The sequence below is a fragment of the Prionailurus viverrinus genome, chromosome E3 (genome assembly GCF_022837055.1).
Source record: "Prionailurus viverrinus isolate Anna chromosome E3, UM_Priviv_1.0, whole genome shotgun sequence".
Classification (NCBI taxonomy): Eukaryota; Metazoa; Chordata; class Mammalia; order Carnivora; family Felidae; genus Prionailurus; species Prionailurus viverrinus.
The window spans coordinates 5,413,963-5,430,908 of NC_062576.1; the positions used below are offsets into that span (position 1 = coordinate 5,413,963).

General features: G+C 41.0%; 1 protein-coding gene across 6 annotated transcripts in view; it reads right to left on the minus strand.

Annotated features, from left to right (window-relative positions):
• The window catches only part of USP42 (ubiquitin specific peptidase 42), a 71,814-nt gene that overhangs the window by 12,807 nt on the left and 42,061 nt on the right, over positions 1-16,946 (minus strand). For all 6 annotated transcript variants that reach the window (XR_007147794.1, XM_047838773.1, XM_047838772.1 and 3 more), the window contains 6 exons: positions 6,715-6,825; positions 4,998-5,100; positions 3,789-3,856; positions 2,775-2,845; positions 1,850-1,932; positions 698-809 (listed from right to left, as the gene is read on the minus strand). Coding sequence is in view for 5 of the 6 variants with exons in the window: in XM_047838773.1 (XP_047694729.1) it covers positions 698-809; positions 1,850-1,932; positions 2,775-2,845; positions 3,789-3,856; positions 4,998-5,100; positions 6,715-6,825 (548 nt within the window). In the remaining variant the exon portion in view is untranslated. The remainder of the gene's footprint in view (positions 1-697; positions 810-1,849; positions 1,933-2,774; positions 2,846-3,788; positions 3,857-4,997; positions 5,101-6,714; positions 6,826-16,946) is intronic.

Sequence of the window (16,946 nt, forward strand, 5' to 3'; positions counted from 1 at the left end):
GACCTAACACGCTGGGCTGCGTGTCAGAAGACATGACTGGCCCGGAGCCCGCCTGCGCCCGCACCTATTCAACGTGCTCCCACCGTATTCTTGACTTCCTCTAAACACACAAGGATCTCATCTTAAGTGAATCGTCTGAACCCGTCCGAGAGAGAGAGCAGCGGAACGCTACCTCCGGACTTTAGTCTCACTTACTCCTACTATTTCAGGAGGAGACTGTGGTGTCTCTCGCGTGCTACTCATTTCTGATACTTTCACTCTTCGGAAAGTAGAAAGAAAACAGGCAAATTCAGCGTGCTACCATCAAAAACCACGAACAAACAGGAAAACACACTTTGGCGAAAAGAGTGCGAGATCCAGCAGGGACGCCCTCTTTGGATTTCAAATGACACCGGCTCTCCCTGTCTGTCCCCACCTTCACTGACGCTGAAGCCCCAACGCACAGCACAGGCGCCAGTTTTATCATCACAGAGTCTAGCCAGCTAAAACAGACAGAAAGTACATACGCTCATAAACACATGGACCATCACTAGCACAACGCTTTGACGGTTTTTCGCCCACGACCGAATACTAGAAGAACTTAGAAGACCCCGTCACAGAACTGTTCAGTTAGGTCATTTATAACCCTTAATAGTCACTGACACTTCAGTCTTGAAAGACTCAACATAAGAAGTTATTAATAATATTATCTACATACCTTAGCAATTTTTCCACCAGTAAAATTTGCAAACCGTTTCAGAGAAAGTGTAAGAACATTAGAGGATCTGTGTATAGTAAACCTCTTGGAAGCTGGAACCATCTTTTTACACCTTGAAATGAACAGAAACAAAGGATCAGGAAGACATGTATATACATATATATACATATATACACACACACACATATACACACGTGTATATACACATGTGCGCACACACACACATATACACACGTGTATATATGTGTGTGTGTGTATATATATGTGTGTGTGTACACACACACACACATTTTTGGTATTTTAGTCTTTCCCTGGTTATGTCTTTCAAACATTTCCCACCAAACCCAAGAGAAAGATACTAGCTAAGAAACAGCAGCCTTCTCAACCAACAGTGAAAATACTAAAACTTACAATACAGGGGAGATTGCTCAATTAGCATGAAAGAAAAAAGGAAGCTAGAACAATTTCCGAGAAGCCACATAGAAACGGGTATTTTTAAAATTAGGTTAATACAAACTTCTCTCGGTTCACAACAAACTGAAATTTTCAGGCTGATACAATTCTTTGCAGACAAAGCCCTATCCACAGACAAAAGGAATAAAAGTGAAGATTAGAGTGTCCATGAAGTTTAAACGAAGGAGAAATGCCTACGGTAGTAGGCAACTTCTTTCCTCGCAAAACGAGTACCTCATAATGGTTACCTACACCACCTGACGCTAAAGTGAAAATCTATTAAAACCTATGAAATAGGACTTTCTTAAAATACAGGCTCTCTTGACTTCACGGGCAAACATATTAATGAGTAATCAAAACTAGAGGTTTCTAGCAGATACTACCCCAAATCCTGGGTAAGAACCAGAAAGAGCCTTAACTACCCCGGGTGAGGGGGACTCCCACTCCATCACCGCCTCCCCCGCCCGCCACGGACGGTTGCCCAGGCCGTGCCTTCCCACGCGGCGGCTGCTGTGTGCTTCCCGCTCCGGGCAAACCTGCCCAGGAAGGCGGCGCCCGCTGTGTCTCCCAAGGGCAACCCTCTCGAGAGAGTGAGCACTGAGACACCAGGCGTTGTGGCCCTCGAGGAAGAGGGGCCCGGCGCCTTCCGGGCGACAGAAAAGCTAACGAGAGTCCGGCCCCGCCGCGCAGACCACGTACTTGCTGCACTTGTACGAGTTTTCCCCGTCGAGCTGCTCGGGCTTCACGAACTGCTCCAGCGCCTTGTTCACACTCTGAGCAGCCTGGGGAGAGAGGAGAAGCGTCAGCGCCACAGCACCTCTCACTGACACTTGACAGCAAAAAGGAAAAAGAGGGCTCAAAGGTATGAAAGCAGATGGGGGTGTGTTGGGAAAAAGAACATTTCCTGTCATCACGACGTTCACTTTCATACACGTACACAACCAGCGATCTCCGCTGGCTAAGAAACAAGCAGATTAAAGCGAACCGTCCGTGAGGAGTTGCTCGCTGCGGCGTCGTTTAAGTTAGCATGGAACCGGACGCACCAAACACGCACCGGCCAGGATCCAGGCGGCCGCTCACGGCACGGCCGTCCCCGCGCACACGCAGTGAGGCGGTCACGCGCCCAACTGAGATGTCACGCCGGCCTGGAAGCATGAGTAACATGCTTGCAACAGTTTCTATCACACCGTGAAGGGCTCATTCTGAGGGACGGGACCGCCTACGAGTCCGCAATGTTTCTCGCTTCTATCGTTAAGCACGGAGCACATTTGTAATCAGAAAAATAAAAAGCTTAACAAAAAATAGGAGCTGAGACAATGCGAGGAGCCAAAGAGTTTCTAAAAAATTACCATCATCTAAATTGGGCTAAACCAGGCATCAGATTCTGGTTTTGTCATGATGCCAAGTGAAAAGTCAAAGGCGAGAAAAAGATTAAGTGTTCTACGTCTGTAAGATACCTACTCCAAATCTGACATAATCTCCTCTGAATCAAGTCTCAGAGTAGTAAGATTTTCAATTTGTATTTCCTAGCACGTGTAGTCTGAGTTATAAATGAACTACAGACAAAGTTACATCAAGTCTGACTGCCTTCTCCTAATCTCACCGCCACAATTAGCAAACTTACCTTTATCTCCAACGTTATATCGAGATACGGATCGAACGTATCGGAGACACCTTTGCAATTTAAACACTTAACTGAAACAAAAATAAAATGCAAAGAATAAGCAAAGCGTCATCATTATGGCACGACCAACTACTGAAACGACAGAACACAAAAATACCACTTCAAAATAAAAAATCAAAGTACGTTGTTTTTTTTTTTTTTCAGATGGGGCAAACAACTGTAATACCACACACACTGTGAGTCAGTGTCGAGAATGCAGCCCACACACACTGCTGGTTGGAAAGGGAACGGGTAGAACCTCCTAGAAGGACGACATGGCAGTACCACGATGTAGAACACATACCCTTTCATGCAGAAATTCTAATCCTAAGAATTCATCCTACTTCTACACTTTCACATGAACATAAAGGCATTGCACAGGGATATTCACTGACAGGAAGAACAGTAACAAAAAGTTTGAAACAACCTCCATATCCATTGTCACAAGGGGGCTCAAGTGGAATTCTACTTCGGCTGTGAAAGACTGTTACCCACATGTACTTAAATGGACCAAGATTTCCAATGTTAAGAGAAAAATGAGAGAGGTCTATCTAACATACTCCCAGTGTGCTCACGCACAGGAGAGTGCTGGAAGGATGGACCACAAACTGAGACATGGGTTGCCTTTGAGGAAGGGGTTTGGGAGTCTGGGCTGGATTGGGAGGCACACTTTCCATTGCTAACCCTGTCCGCCTGCACTTTTTTAACCACATGCATGCATCACTTTACCAACTTTTTTTTTTTTAATGTTTATTTATTTTTGAGACAGAGACAGAGTGTGAGCAGGGGAGGGGTAGAGAGAGAGGGAGACAAGGGATCTGAAACAGGCTCCAGGCTCTGAGCTGTCAGCACAGAGCCCGACACGGGGCTCGAACTCAAGACCCCGTGAGACCATGACTTGAGCCGAAGTCAGACGCTTAACCAATTGAGCCACCCAGGCGCCCCCACTTTACCAACTTTTAAACAAGACTTTACCTCTAGATCTTAGGTATCCTCCAAATATCTGACAAACGAGTGTGGTAGCCTGGGTGTGTCTGTCTAATCTGAAAAACAAAGTGATAGGAGACAAGAGTTCAACAAAAATTACAGGTGCTACGACAAAGCTTTAAAAGCATGGACTTCTATATAAGAACGAGACTTCAAATAAGAAGCCACAAAATAAAAAGACACCAGAATGCGAGGCCGCCAGAGAATAGTCTTGTCTGGACCAGAACGCAGGGAGGGTTTGGGGAGGCAACCCGAAAGAGGTAGGACAGTTCTGAGAAGGGACCTGACACTGAGGCAGGCACCTGTGCTGGAAGCAAGCGGCAAGACTGTGCCGCTGGGCGTGTGGCCCCGCTGGTGAAGGCAGGGGACACGGAGCGTTCTCCTCTGCTCTGGGGTCAGTCATCCGGGCAAGCGGAGCCCAGCCGAGGCAGGGCCAGCAGAACAGGAGATCTACCAGGTGTGCTCAGGCAACAGCAAGTGGGTTGGGATTTGGTATCTAGCTGTATTTGCAATCTTCCTCTTGAGTCTGCATTTAGATTTTAAGGAAGAAACTGCAGAAATTGGTAACTGACCAGACTAAGATGCAGGGAACACACACAAATTTCATAGGCTGGAGATGAGCAGAAAAAATGCTGGGCACAACTAGAAAGGAGAAGTGGTTAGTTTTAGATCTGCAAAGGGATGCTGGTGCTCAGAAATTAAGTAACGGCAAAACCAATATCCAATCCCTGACACCGGTTATTAAATCCAAATTGTTACAGTAAGCATACCTTTAAAATATTTTCACCATTTTATTTTTTTACATGGTACTTTATTTTTTTTTTCAAGTTTATTTTATCTACTTTGAGAGCATGTGTGCACATGCGTGGGAGGAGGGGCAGGGGGAGGAGGAGAGTGGAAGAGAGAGAATTCCAAGCAGGCTTAGCACTGTCAGCACAGAGCCCGACGTCGGGCTTGAACTCACGAACCGTGAGAGCATGACCTGAGCTGAAAATCAAGAGTCGGACGCTTCACTGACTGAGCCACCCAAGTGCCCCTAACCACTTAAAAATAATGGCAATCATGTGAGGAAGAGGCAGCGTAAGGTCAAAAGTGAAGCAAACACAGAGCTCTGCGCATTCATCATAAAAGGCGAGACTGAACTCGGTAAGCCGGCGATGTCGAGGGAAGACGTGAGCGATGCTTTGCTGTACTCACTTATTGCTGCCATTCAAGCATGCTTTTTGCATAGCATCAACAGTGTACTGAAGGAATTCATGGGCATCTTCTTGGTTTCCAAAGCGGAAGTGCCTAGCTATACCTGTGAAGTTTAAGTGAAGACAGAGCTTTATCATCACATACAATCCACCTCGGCTGTGCCCCCATCCCCCCAGACCTTCCATCCCGTGACCATCTGTCGGTTAGAAAACGCCTGTAATTACTTTATGAGTTGACTAACACAAACTGCCTGAGAATGGCTAGAACCATGCCCCTGAAGACCATTACGAGTGCATGTGGGCTAGAGCTCCTGAGAGCCCAGAGACTCTAGGTCATCAGCAAGTTAATAAAATTATAGCTGACTAAATTCAACTTTGGCTGTATGGTCTCAAAAATTTGTTCACAATGTGACGTTAGTGCCCACAATCCTACTAAATTTGGTGCTAGGGCTCCCTAAGAGAATTCACGGCAAACATAAATGTCTACGCTTCTGTCCCAATAACCCACAGAACACCCCGCATCTCAGTTCCACGGCAGCCCTGCAGCCCTATTTCTAACTGAGCAGCTGCAACACAGAATGACATAATGAAACGCAAGAGTATAAACAATGTCACAATAAAGCATCAACGGAGCAAGTTCTATAGATGAATATATAGAAATACAAATTCGCTGGAGTCACAGGAAACTGCCAGTGTTCCGCCAGTTCTGCCTACAAAAATGGCAATCTCTTGATCCAACCACATGTCAGGGGGTTATGTGAGCTCGTGAATATGGGTGCAAACAGCAATGACCTTTTCTTAAAGTCTAGGTTTAAAAATATTAATCGTTCTTTATGTACACAAAATTAAACAAACAAAATTACCCCTGGCTAAAATTCTGCCGGGATCTGACACTGTTTAAAAAATGTTTGCACTGTCTCCTCTGGCCTGTTAATAAAGCCAAGGGCCAATAGAACACCTCTTAATCTTGAGCAGCTTTTTAGGCAAAAGGATTATAGATTGTCACTGTATAATTATCCACCCCTGTAATTACGCAGCTAGATTCCAGATTAACAGTTAGGGTTTCCTTTTTATTTGCATGCATTTTTTTCTCCTAACTCAGTTAATTAAGATGATGTAAAAGTTTACTGCAAAAACACACAGAAAGTGTGTTAAAAAATTTCAAGCACCCTATCAGGATCATTATAATGCAAAAGAAAATTTTAAAGTCATTTAAAAATTAAATAGAAAAAGCAAAATTTATCTACAAATTTGCTCAGTTATGAGTTTAAATGTTGCTTTAAGAGCAGAGTTAACTCAAGTTTGATAATTCCTGACGCTATAGGTTAATATTCACTGAATTGAAACGAATCCAAAAATATTTAAAGAAACCTATGGGACAATATTATAGTATAACTCAGCATAGAAATCCAAATAACTAGGGGAAAAAAAAAATCACTGTAAAACTTACCAATGATTTTATTAAAAAAGTGAGTTTTAAAAATTTAAATTTGCTTATACTAAACTGAATACTTTATTACACTGTCATCTTTTAGGGTTTCAAAATGTGTTTCTATACTAAACATTTTACTGAAAATTTGTTATGAATTAAAGATATAGCCACGTATGATAAGACGTTTGTTTTCTGCAATACACCAGGGGCTCATCTTTTACCAGTTGGGCCATTAAGACCAATTACCTAATAAATACTGAAATAAATTACTAGCGATGATACTTACGCCGCATCTCATTAATGACAAACATCGGCTTAATAACATCCCCAGGATTACTGAGTGCCTGGGTGATATGTGCTTGCATGGTACACATCATACAAAATCCTTCTGCGTGACCTGAAAGATAACAGATCATAATCCTCCAAATTAGCAAAATATGGCTATACAGACACCACGGACTACTTTAAATAAGGGGCACACTCCTGAAATGAATTAATGACAATGGCTACTGTGTGTCACACCTTGAGCTAGCTTCATTCATTCTCACCTAATTCTCCAACAAGCCTAAGTGATCAATATATACTGGCTCAATTTCATAAGAGAAAAACTGAGACTCCGAGAGTTAAAACTTTGCCCAATGTCAAATTAAATGGATGACACATGCTGAACTCAAATATTTTCTTCATTTTCAAAGCTTGTGCCCTTAACTTCTCTTTATACTGGGAAAAATAGGTTTTCTCTTATACTACCATTTGTCTCAAACAGTTAAAAAAAAGTGTCCATACAAGAAGTTCAAAGCCTTTCTGTAAATATTCTGGTCTTGTTGGACATGTACAGGGGTCTCTGTTACACATTTCTTCCTTTTTACAACTTCTAAAAAACGTGAAAACCATTCTTAGCTCATGACTAACTGGTTGTACTGGTATCCCATGAGTAGAGGCCACAAATGCTGCTAACCATCCTACAAAAAGCCCAGGCCACCCCCCACAACAAAGCATTATCTGGTTCCAAACATCAGTAGTGCTGAGATTGAGAAACTCACCTTAAACTAAATCCTGCTCAGTACCTGCCTCACAAAGAGCCTTGAAAGGTTCAAACTCTTTCCAACTGATACAACTGTGTCCCAGAATAAAGCTCAAAAATTATTTATAGGAATCAAAAAGAAAAAAAAAAAACCTTCCACACCCAAAAACATAACATTCTAATTAAAGACTACAAGGCACGAAAAATGCAGGAATGACCAATAACATGGAGAAAATAAACAGAAACAGACCCAGAAATGGCACAGATAATAAAATCAAGAGACAAAGACATTAAAAAATAAATTATATACACATTCATGTGTTCAAGGAGGTAGAAAAAAGCAAAAGCATGTTAGGGGGAGCCATGGAAACAGATCCAAATGTACTTTACAGGTGAAAGGTAGAATCTCTGAGATGAAAAACACTGATGAGATTAATAACAGATTAGACAGAAGAGAAGAAAACATTAGTGAACTTGAAGACTTAGCAACAGAAATAATCCATAACGAAACACATACACACACAAACTCAGAACAACAAAAACATTAGCATATCAGTGAGCAGTGGGACTCCAAGTTAATCCCTAAAAATACATATAATTGGAGTATGAAGGAAAGAGTATTTCAGGAAATAATGACTGTCTATAGAGAGCACAAAGGAGATTTTTAGAATGATGCTACAGTTTTGTTTCCTGAAAAGGTGGTGGTTTGCATGAATCTATACCTGTGTTAAAATTCATTGAACTGTGCACCAAAAAGTTTAACATTACTCTAACGACAAAAATAAAAATTTTTTAAATGACTAGAAGTCATGCAAATTTCAAACAGTACGTCTACAGATCTAAGAGTCTCAGTAAGTCCCAAACAGAAAAAGACACGAGAAAACTACACAAAAACTACTCAGACTGCTTAGGACAGTGATAAAGACAGCATCATAAAACAGTGAGTAAAACAAACAAACAAAACATGTATACAGAAACAAAGCTAAAACTGACAACAGACTTCTTGTCAGAAACAACACGGAACAGAAAACAGCACAGTAACATCTTTCAGGTATTAGAAGAATAATGTTCTTCTCACACTGTATAGAGCACAGAATTCTAGGCCCCATGAAAACATCTTTCTAACACAAAGATGAGACTTTCACTTCTGGGAAGACAGAGGAGAGGTTCTTCCTCCCATCCCTCTGCGAAATAGAAAAGCCCTGGACGTTGTCTGTAAAACAAATATAAGAAGGCAGTGAAAGACAGAGGAAAAGACAAGCCAGCAACTGTGGAACCCAAAGAATGACATTGTGGCAAGTTCCCTGGGTTTTCTTTGTGCCTCAGATAGTCCAGAGCTAAAGAAGCTAGCAACCTGGAAACACCAACAAACAGAATAAAGCCCCAATGAAAGCCTGCTTTCTGCAGCCAAAAGACCAGCGTGGCAAGACAGAAAACTTTTGGACAGTAATTCTCTACTCTAGCCACACACCACAGAAAAACAATGACTCCCAGACCCCTAGGCCAGCAAAGGCCAAGTAGGCAGCCTAAACTTCCACTTGCCAGGCTGCAATGGGGCACCCACCCCACCCACTCGGAGTAGTGTTAGAGAAGGTGGATTAGGAGCTAGAACTTTCATCCATGTGGGGTGATAACAACCACACCTCATCCCACAGCAAAGATCAGGTGAGGAACCTGGACTTGTATGCCAGCCCCTGGTAGTGAAGACGACTCCCTCCAATTCGCCATTGGGATAGTATCAGAATCAGGACTTTCAACATCACCCAGCGGTACAAAGCTGCTGTGGTGTCAGTGGAGACCAGGTGGAGAGCAGGAACGAGGAGCCCCAACCTCCCCCTGCCCCCATGCTTCACGGGCAGAAGCCTGGACTTCTACCTCAACCTAATACTACTTCCTTTGCCAGAGTGCTATCACAGAAAGCCCGCCGAAGCAATCATTAGATAAGATCCACATAAAACTTGTAACACAAAAGCGTCCAGGTTTCAACTGAAAATCACTCATCATTTCTCAAATGAGTGAAAAAAGACAATAAAGAGATGATGCTTGCACTGAGATGATACAGATGTCAGAATTATCTAGCAAAGGTTTTAAAGAAACCAAGATAAAAATGGCTCAGCTGATAATCACAAACACACTAGGAACAACTGAAAAATACAGAAAGACTCAACAAAGAAATAGGAGATATAAAGAACCAAGTGGAAACTTTAGAAACAAAAAATACAATAATCAAAATAAACTCAGTGAATAAGTTAGAAGAATAGAGATTGCAGAAGAAAAAAATCAGTCAACATGAAGACAGAACAGCAGAAATTACCCACTCTGAAGAATGGAGAGAAAAGAGACTGGTGGGGGCAGGGGGGGGTGGGGCAATGAACAGAGCCTCAGGGACCTGTGGGACTCTAACAAAACATGTAGCACACATGTCATCAGACTCCCAGAGGAGCCCCAGAGGGCTGAAAAAATATTACACAGAAGGAAGGCTGAAAATTTCCCGAATGTGGTAAAAAATAGAAGTCTACAGATCCAAGAAGCTGAGCAAACCCCAAACAGGAAAAAAAAACCTATCCCCAAACATATCATAACTAAACTTCTGAAAACTAAAGACAGAATCTTGAAAGCGGTGAAAGAAAACAGTACACTACCTATGAAAGTGTGTGTGTGTGTGTGTGTGTGTGTGTGTGTGTGTGTGTGTATGAAACAAACAAGAAAAATGACAGACTTCAGATCAAAAATGGTGGAGGCCAGAGGAAGTGACACAATTTTCAAGGTCTGAATGAAAAGGAGTATGCACCCAGAACCCTATACACAGTGGAAATACCCTTCAGGAATGAAGGCAAAATCAAGACGTTCTCAGATGAAGCAAAAACTAAGAAAATCTGGGGGTGCCTGGGTGGCTCAGTCGGTTGAGCATCCGACTTCGGCTCGGGTCATGATCTCGCAGTCCCTGAGTTCAAGCCCCGCGTCAGGCTCTGTGCTGACCACTAAGAGCCTGGAGCCTGCTTCAGATTCTGTGCCTGCCTCTCTCTCTCTGCCCCTCCCCTGCTCACGCTCTCTCAAAAATAATGTTAAAAAAAAAATTAAAAAAACAAAGACAATCTGTCACCAGTACACATACCTTAAAAGAATGACTAAAAGAATTCTCTCAACAAAAAGGGAATGATTTTTTAAAAACAGAAACCCTGGAACATCAAAAAGGAGGAAAGAAATAGTAACAAAAAATAAAGGCAAATATAATAGGCTTTCTTTTTCTCAAGTTTCTAACTTATGTGACGATCAAAAAAATTATAACACTGTCACTGATATGGTTCTAAATGTAAGTGGACGAAATATTTAATTACCTGACAATTAGGGGAGACTAAAGAGAGGTAGAAGTTAAGGTTTCTACACTTACCTTTATTTGGTAAAATGACACCAGTAGACTCTGATAAGTTATGTATATATAATGCAAACCTAGAGTAACCACTAAAAAGACTACATATACTCAAAAATGTTAAAAATAAATCAAAACAAAGTTATAAAAAAATATTCACATAACCCACAGAAAGGCAGGGAGAAGGAAATAAAAACAAAAAACAGAGAGAAAACAAAATGACAGACTTAAGTCCTGATTTGTCAATAAGCTTAAAAATGTAAATGTTCTAAATATACCAATTAAAAAAACCCAGATTAACAAAGTAGATGGGATAACGTGACTCAATCATATGATACCTCCATATATACATATATACACACACACATATATATACATTTATGTGTATATATACATACCTATACACACACACACACATATATATATATACATACACACAAAAACTTACAGCAATCCTCAATGTGTTTGTAGCAAACAACAAAGCTGCAATACACATGAACCAAACTCTGATAGAACTGAAAACAGACATAGAGAAATCCACAACTAGAGCTGCAAACCTCAACATCCTTCTGTCAATAAATGAACAATGAGAAAATCAGCAAGGATACAGAACTCAGCAATATCATCAGCCAATGGGATATGGACAACTTATAGAACACTCCAGACAACAGCACTATACAAATTCATTTCAAGGGTTCATGGAACATATACCAAGATAGACCATATCCTGGGCCACAAAACAAACCTCAAAAAATTGAAGAGAGTGGAACCTGGGTGGCCCAGTCAGTTGAGTGCTGAACTTAGGTTCAGGTCATGATCTCACGGTTTGTGAGTTTGAGCCCCTCACTGGGATCACTGCTCTCAGTGCAGAGCCTGCTTTGGATGCTCTGTTCCCCTTTCTCTGTCCCTCCCCTGCTTGTGCACACGTGATCGCTTGAGCTCTCCCTCGCTCTCAAAAAATAAATAAATAAAAATAAATAAATAACACATTTAAAAATTTTAAGGGAATTGAAATAATAAAGGATATGTTTTCTACCACACTGGAATCATAATGGAAATTAGAGAAAGATAACAGGAAAATCAATAAATACCTGGAAACTAAGTAACATGCTTCTATATAATCCATGGATCAAAAAATAAATATCAAGGGAAACTTAAAAATGCACTGAACTAATGAAAAAACAACATATCAAAAATGCAGAGACACAGCTAAAGCATTGCTGAAAGGGCAACGTATGGGTATTGCCAATATCAGAAACAAAACCCTGCAAATACAAAAAACTGAATTTGTAATTTAAAAACTCTCAAAAAGTACAGCTCCAGACCAAGATAGCTTCACTGATAAAGGCCACCAAATGTTTAAATACGAACCTACATCAAGTCCACACAATCTCTTCAAAAATCCAGAGTTAATGTATCCCAAATTCATTTTTTATAAAACTAGTATTACCCTGATAATGAACCAAACAAATATGGTACAAAGTTAGAAAACAGACCACCATCTCTCATGAATAGATATGTAAAATTCCTTAATAAAATATTACAAGTAAAATTCAGCAAAACTCAAAAACGATTACGCATCAGAGGAGAGAGGGGAAGATGCCACGGACTAGGAGGACCCGAGGCTCGACTCATCCCACGAATACAAGATAACTATCAAGTCATCCCAAATACCCTAGAAATTGATCTGAGAACTGGCAGAACAAACTCCACAACTAGAGGCAGAGGAGAGGCCACATGGAGGAGGAAGAGCAGAGCCACAGACTGGGAGAGAAAATGTGGCTCCTGCAGTAGGGAGGGAGCTGCAGTCACTGAAGAGGGCAGGGCAAGAGACATACTGGCACACAGGGCAGTGCAAGGGGAGAAGAATCCCCAGAGCAACTGGCTCGCAAAGCAAAAGGTTCCAAATTTCCTGAGTTTTTACCACCCGAAGGGTTTAAAGCCTGGAGTTTTAAAGGTCAGAGTAAGTGGCTCTGGTAGAGATCAGAAGACACTGCTGCTGCTCTTGGAGAAAACAGACCTACAGCGTGGAAACAAGATCTGACGAGTGCCTGAGGCACACAGTAGGGAGGTTAGCTGCTCATCACAGAGCATGTCCAAGAAAGAGAGTGTTCACAGAGAGACCCCCTTGGGAACAAAGACACTGGCCACCAGCATTTCCTTCCCTCTGCCCTGCAGTGTAAACAAGGAGCCACCTGTGGGAACCAGGACAGCACCAACACTCACTACCTAACATGCTGACGCTAAGCCCTCCCCGCCCCCGCCCCCCCCATGCTCTGGAAGAACCTCCCTTCCCAGTCACACTTGCCACAGTCCCAGTGCAGCAGGTCCCTCCCCCAGAAGACCAAACTAAACCCCTGCTAACCTCCATCGCCCCCCGCCAGGAGTTTTTCAAGGCCTCAGTTCTGGGTGGCAGCAGCAACAGGTCTCATTTTACAAGCAGATCAGGGCACACCCAGTTAAAACTCATCACATTCAGGCCAGGGACCAAACACTGCCCACAACAGGCAAAGAGAGCCTCTGCAGACAATCAGCCTGAAAGGTAAAGTGGCCAGAATACAACAGCAGAGCACACACAGCTCACGGTGGAGACATTCCTGGCAGCGCCAGGCCTTGGGGAACAGGAGATACTACACTGCGGGGCACTATGTGACCTCTCCATAAAGTCATTACCCTCAAAAACCAGGAACCATAGGTCACTTTCCTAACACACAGAAACAAGCACAGGGACTTAGACAAAATGAGAAGACAGAGGAATTTGCTCCAAATGAAAGAACAGGAAGGCCATGGCCAGAGATCTGAGTGGAACAGTTTTAAGTAACACAGCTGACGGAGAATTTAAAGCAATGATCATGAGGATACTAGCTGGACTTGAGAAAAGAGTGGAGGACATCAGTGAGACCATTAGCAGAGATAAAGGGCTCAATAAATGAAATGAGAAACATGCTTGATGGAATAAACAGCAGGTTGGAAGAAGCAGAAGAACAAATTAATGGCCTAAAAGAGTAATGGAAAGTTACCAAGCTGAACAAAAGAGAGAAAAAAGAATTATGCAAAACAAGAATAGGCTTAGGGAATTCAGTGACTCCATCAAACATAACATTCATATTGGGATCCCAGAAGAAGAGAAAAAAAGAGGCTGAGAATTTATTTGAAGAAATAATAGCTGACAACTTCCTTAATCTGGGGAAGGAAATAGATATCTTGATCCAGGAGGCACAGAGAACCCCCGACAAAATCAACAAAAGTAGATCCACACCAAGACGTATTGTGATGGCAAAATATAGTGATAAAAAAAAATATTAAAAGCAGCAAGACAAATGAAGGCTGTTACATACAAAGGAAACCCTGTAAGGCTACCAGCGGATTTTTCAGTAGAAACTTTCCAAGCCGGAAAGCAGTGGCATAATATATTTAAAGTGCTGAATGGGAAAAACCTGCAACCAAAAATACTCTATCTAGCAAGGCTACCATTCAGCATAGGAGAGAGAAAGAGTTTCCCAGACAAACAAAAACTAAAGGAGTTAGTGGCCACTAAAACAGCCCTGCACGAAGTATTAAAGGTGACTCTTTGAGTGGAAAAGAAAGACCAAAAATGACAATATGAAGGTAGGAAGCACAAAAACAGTAAAAATGAATATTTCTGTAAAATATCAGTCAAGAAACTAACAACAGGATGTAAAATATGACACCATATACCTAAAATGTGAGGAAGAAAGGAGTAAAGAATAGGTTCCAACTTAAACAACCATCAAGTTAATATAGACTGCTATATGCAAAAGATGTTATACACAAACCTAATGGTAACCACGAATCAAAAACCAGTAATAAATACACAAAGAAGAAAAAGAAATCCAAATATATCACCAAAGAAAACCAGCAAACCATGAAAGAGAGAAAGACAAGAATGAATCAGAGAAAATCTTCAGAAACAACCACAAAACAAGTAGTAAAATGACAATAAATACATAGTTACCAATAATTACTTTGAATATAAGTGAACTAAACACTCCAATCAAAAGACACAGGATGACAGGGTGCCTGGGTGGCTCAGTCAGTTAAGTGTCCAACTTCAGCTCAGGTCATGATCTCACAGTTCATGGTTTGAGTTCTGCATCAGGCTCTGTGCTGATAGCTCCGAGCCAGGAGCCTGCTTCGGATTCTGTGTATGTGTGTGTGTGTATATGTGTCTCTCTCTCTGCCCTTCCCACACTTGTGCGCACACCTGCTCACGCTAGCTCTCTCTCAAAAATAAACATTACAATAAATAAAAATAAAAATAAACAATAATAATAAAGGGGACAACCCAACAAGAAGATACTACAATTATAAATATTTATGCACCCAACATGAAAGCACCCAAATATATAAAACAGTAAATAATAAACATGAAGGAACTAATTGATAATAACACAATAACAGTAGGGGACTTTAACACCCCACTGACATCAATGGACAGATCATCTAAACAGAACATCCACAAGGAGGCAAAGGCTTCGAACGACACTGGACCAGATGGACTTAACAGGCATATTCAGAACATTCCATCCCAAAACAGCAGAATACACATTCATGTGCACATGGATCATTCTCCAGAATAGATCACACATTAGCCCACAAAACAACCCTCAACAAATTCAAGAAGATTGTAATCATACTATGAATCTTTTCTGACCAAACACTATGAAATTACAAGTCAACCACAAGAAAAAATCTGGAAAGACCACAAATACATGGATTAAAAAACATCATATTAAACAATGAATGGGTCAACCAGGAAATCAAAGACGAAATTTAAAAAGTAGAGGCACATGGGTGGTTCAGTTAAGTGTCTGACTCTTGATTTTGGTTCAGGTCATGATCCCATGTTTTGTGAAATCGAGCTTTGTGTCAGGCTCTGGGATGACAGCATGGAGCCTGTTTGGGATTCCCTTTCCACCTCTCTCTCTCTCTCTCTCTCTGTTCCCCTCCTACTTGTGCATGTACACACATCCTCTCTCAAAATAAATATTCAAAAAAGGGTTTTTTTTTAATAAATTAAAAAGTAATGGAAACAAATGAAAATGAAAACATAGTGGTCCAAAACCTTTCAGATGTAGCAAAAGCACTTCTAAGAGGGAAGATTACAACAATACAGGCTTACCTCAAGAAGCAAAAAAAAAAAATCTCAAATAAACAACCTAACCTTGCACCTAAAGGAGCTAGAAAAAGAACAACAAACAAAACAAAAAACCAGCAAAAGGAAGGAAATAATATAGATTAGAACAGAAATAAATGACACACAAACTAAAAAAATAATAGAATGGGTCAGTGAAGCCAAGAGCTGGTTCTTTAAAAAAAAAAAAAAAAAAATCAATAAAATTGATAAACCTCTAGCCAGACTTTACCAAGAAAAAAAGAGAAAGGACTCAAATAAAATCACAAATGAGAGTGGAGAAACAACCAGCACCACAGAAATACAGTTAAGAGAATATTATGAAAAACTATGTGCCAACAAGTTGGACAACCTGGAAGAAATGGATAAATTCCTAGAAACATACAAACTATCAAAACTGAAAGAGGAAGAAACAGAAAACTTAGACCAATAACCAGCAAAGAAATTGAATCAGTAATCAAAAAGCTCCCAACAAACCAAAGTTCAGGGCCAAATGGCTTCACAGGCAAATTCTACCAAACATTTAAAGAAGAATACCTATTCTTCTCAAGCTATGCTAAAAAACAAAAAAGGAAGGAAAACTTCCATACTTATTCCATGAGGCCAATATTACCCTGATACCAAAACCAGATAAAGACTCCACTAAAAAGAGAACCACAGGCCAAAAGCCCTCATGAACATGGGTGCAAAAATCCTCAATAAAATACTAACAAACTGAATCCAACAATACATTAAAAAAATCATTTACCATGATCAAGTGGGATTTATTTCTGGGTTGCAAAGGAGGTTCAGTATTTGCAAATTAATGTAATGCATCACATCAATTTAAAAAAACAAAACCATACGATCATGATACCATCCAATCATGACAGTTTTCCCAGTACCAGTACTGAAATAATTTTCAGTATTTGCAAATTAATGTAATGCATCACATCAATTTAAAAAAACAAAACCATACGATCATGAACC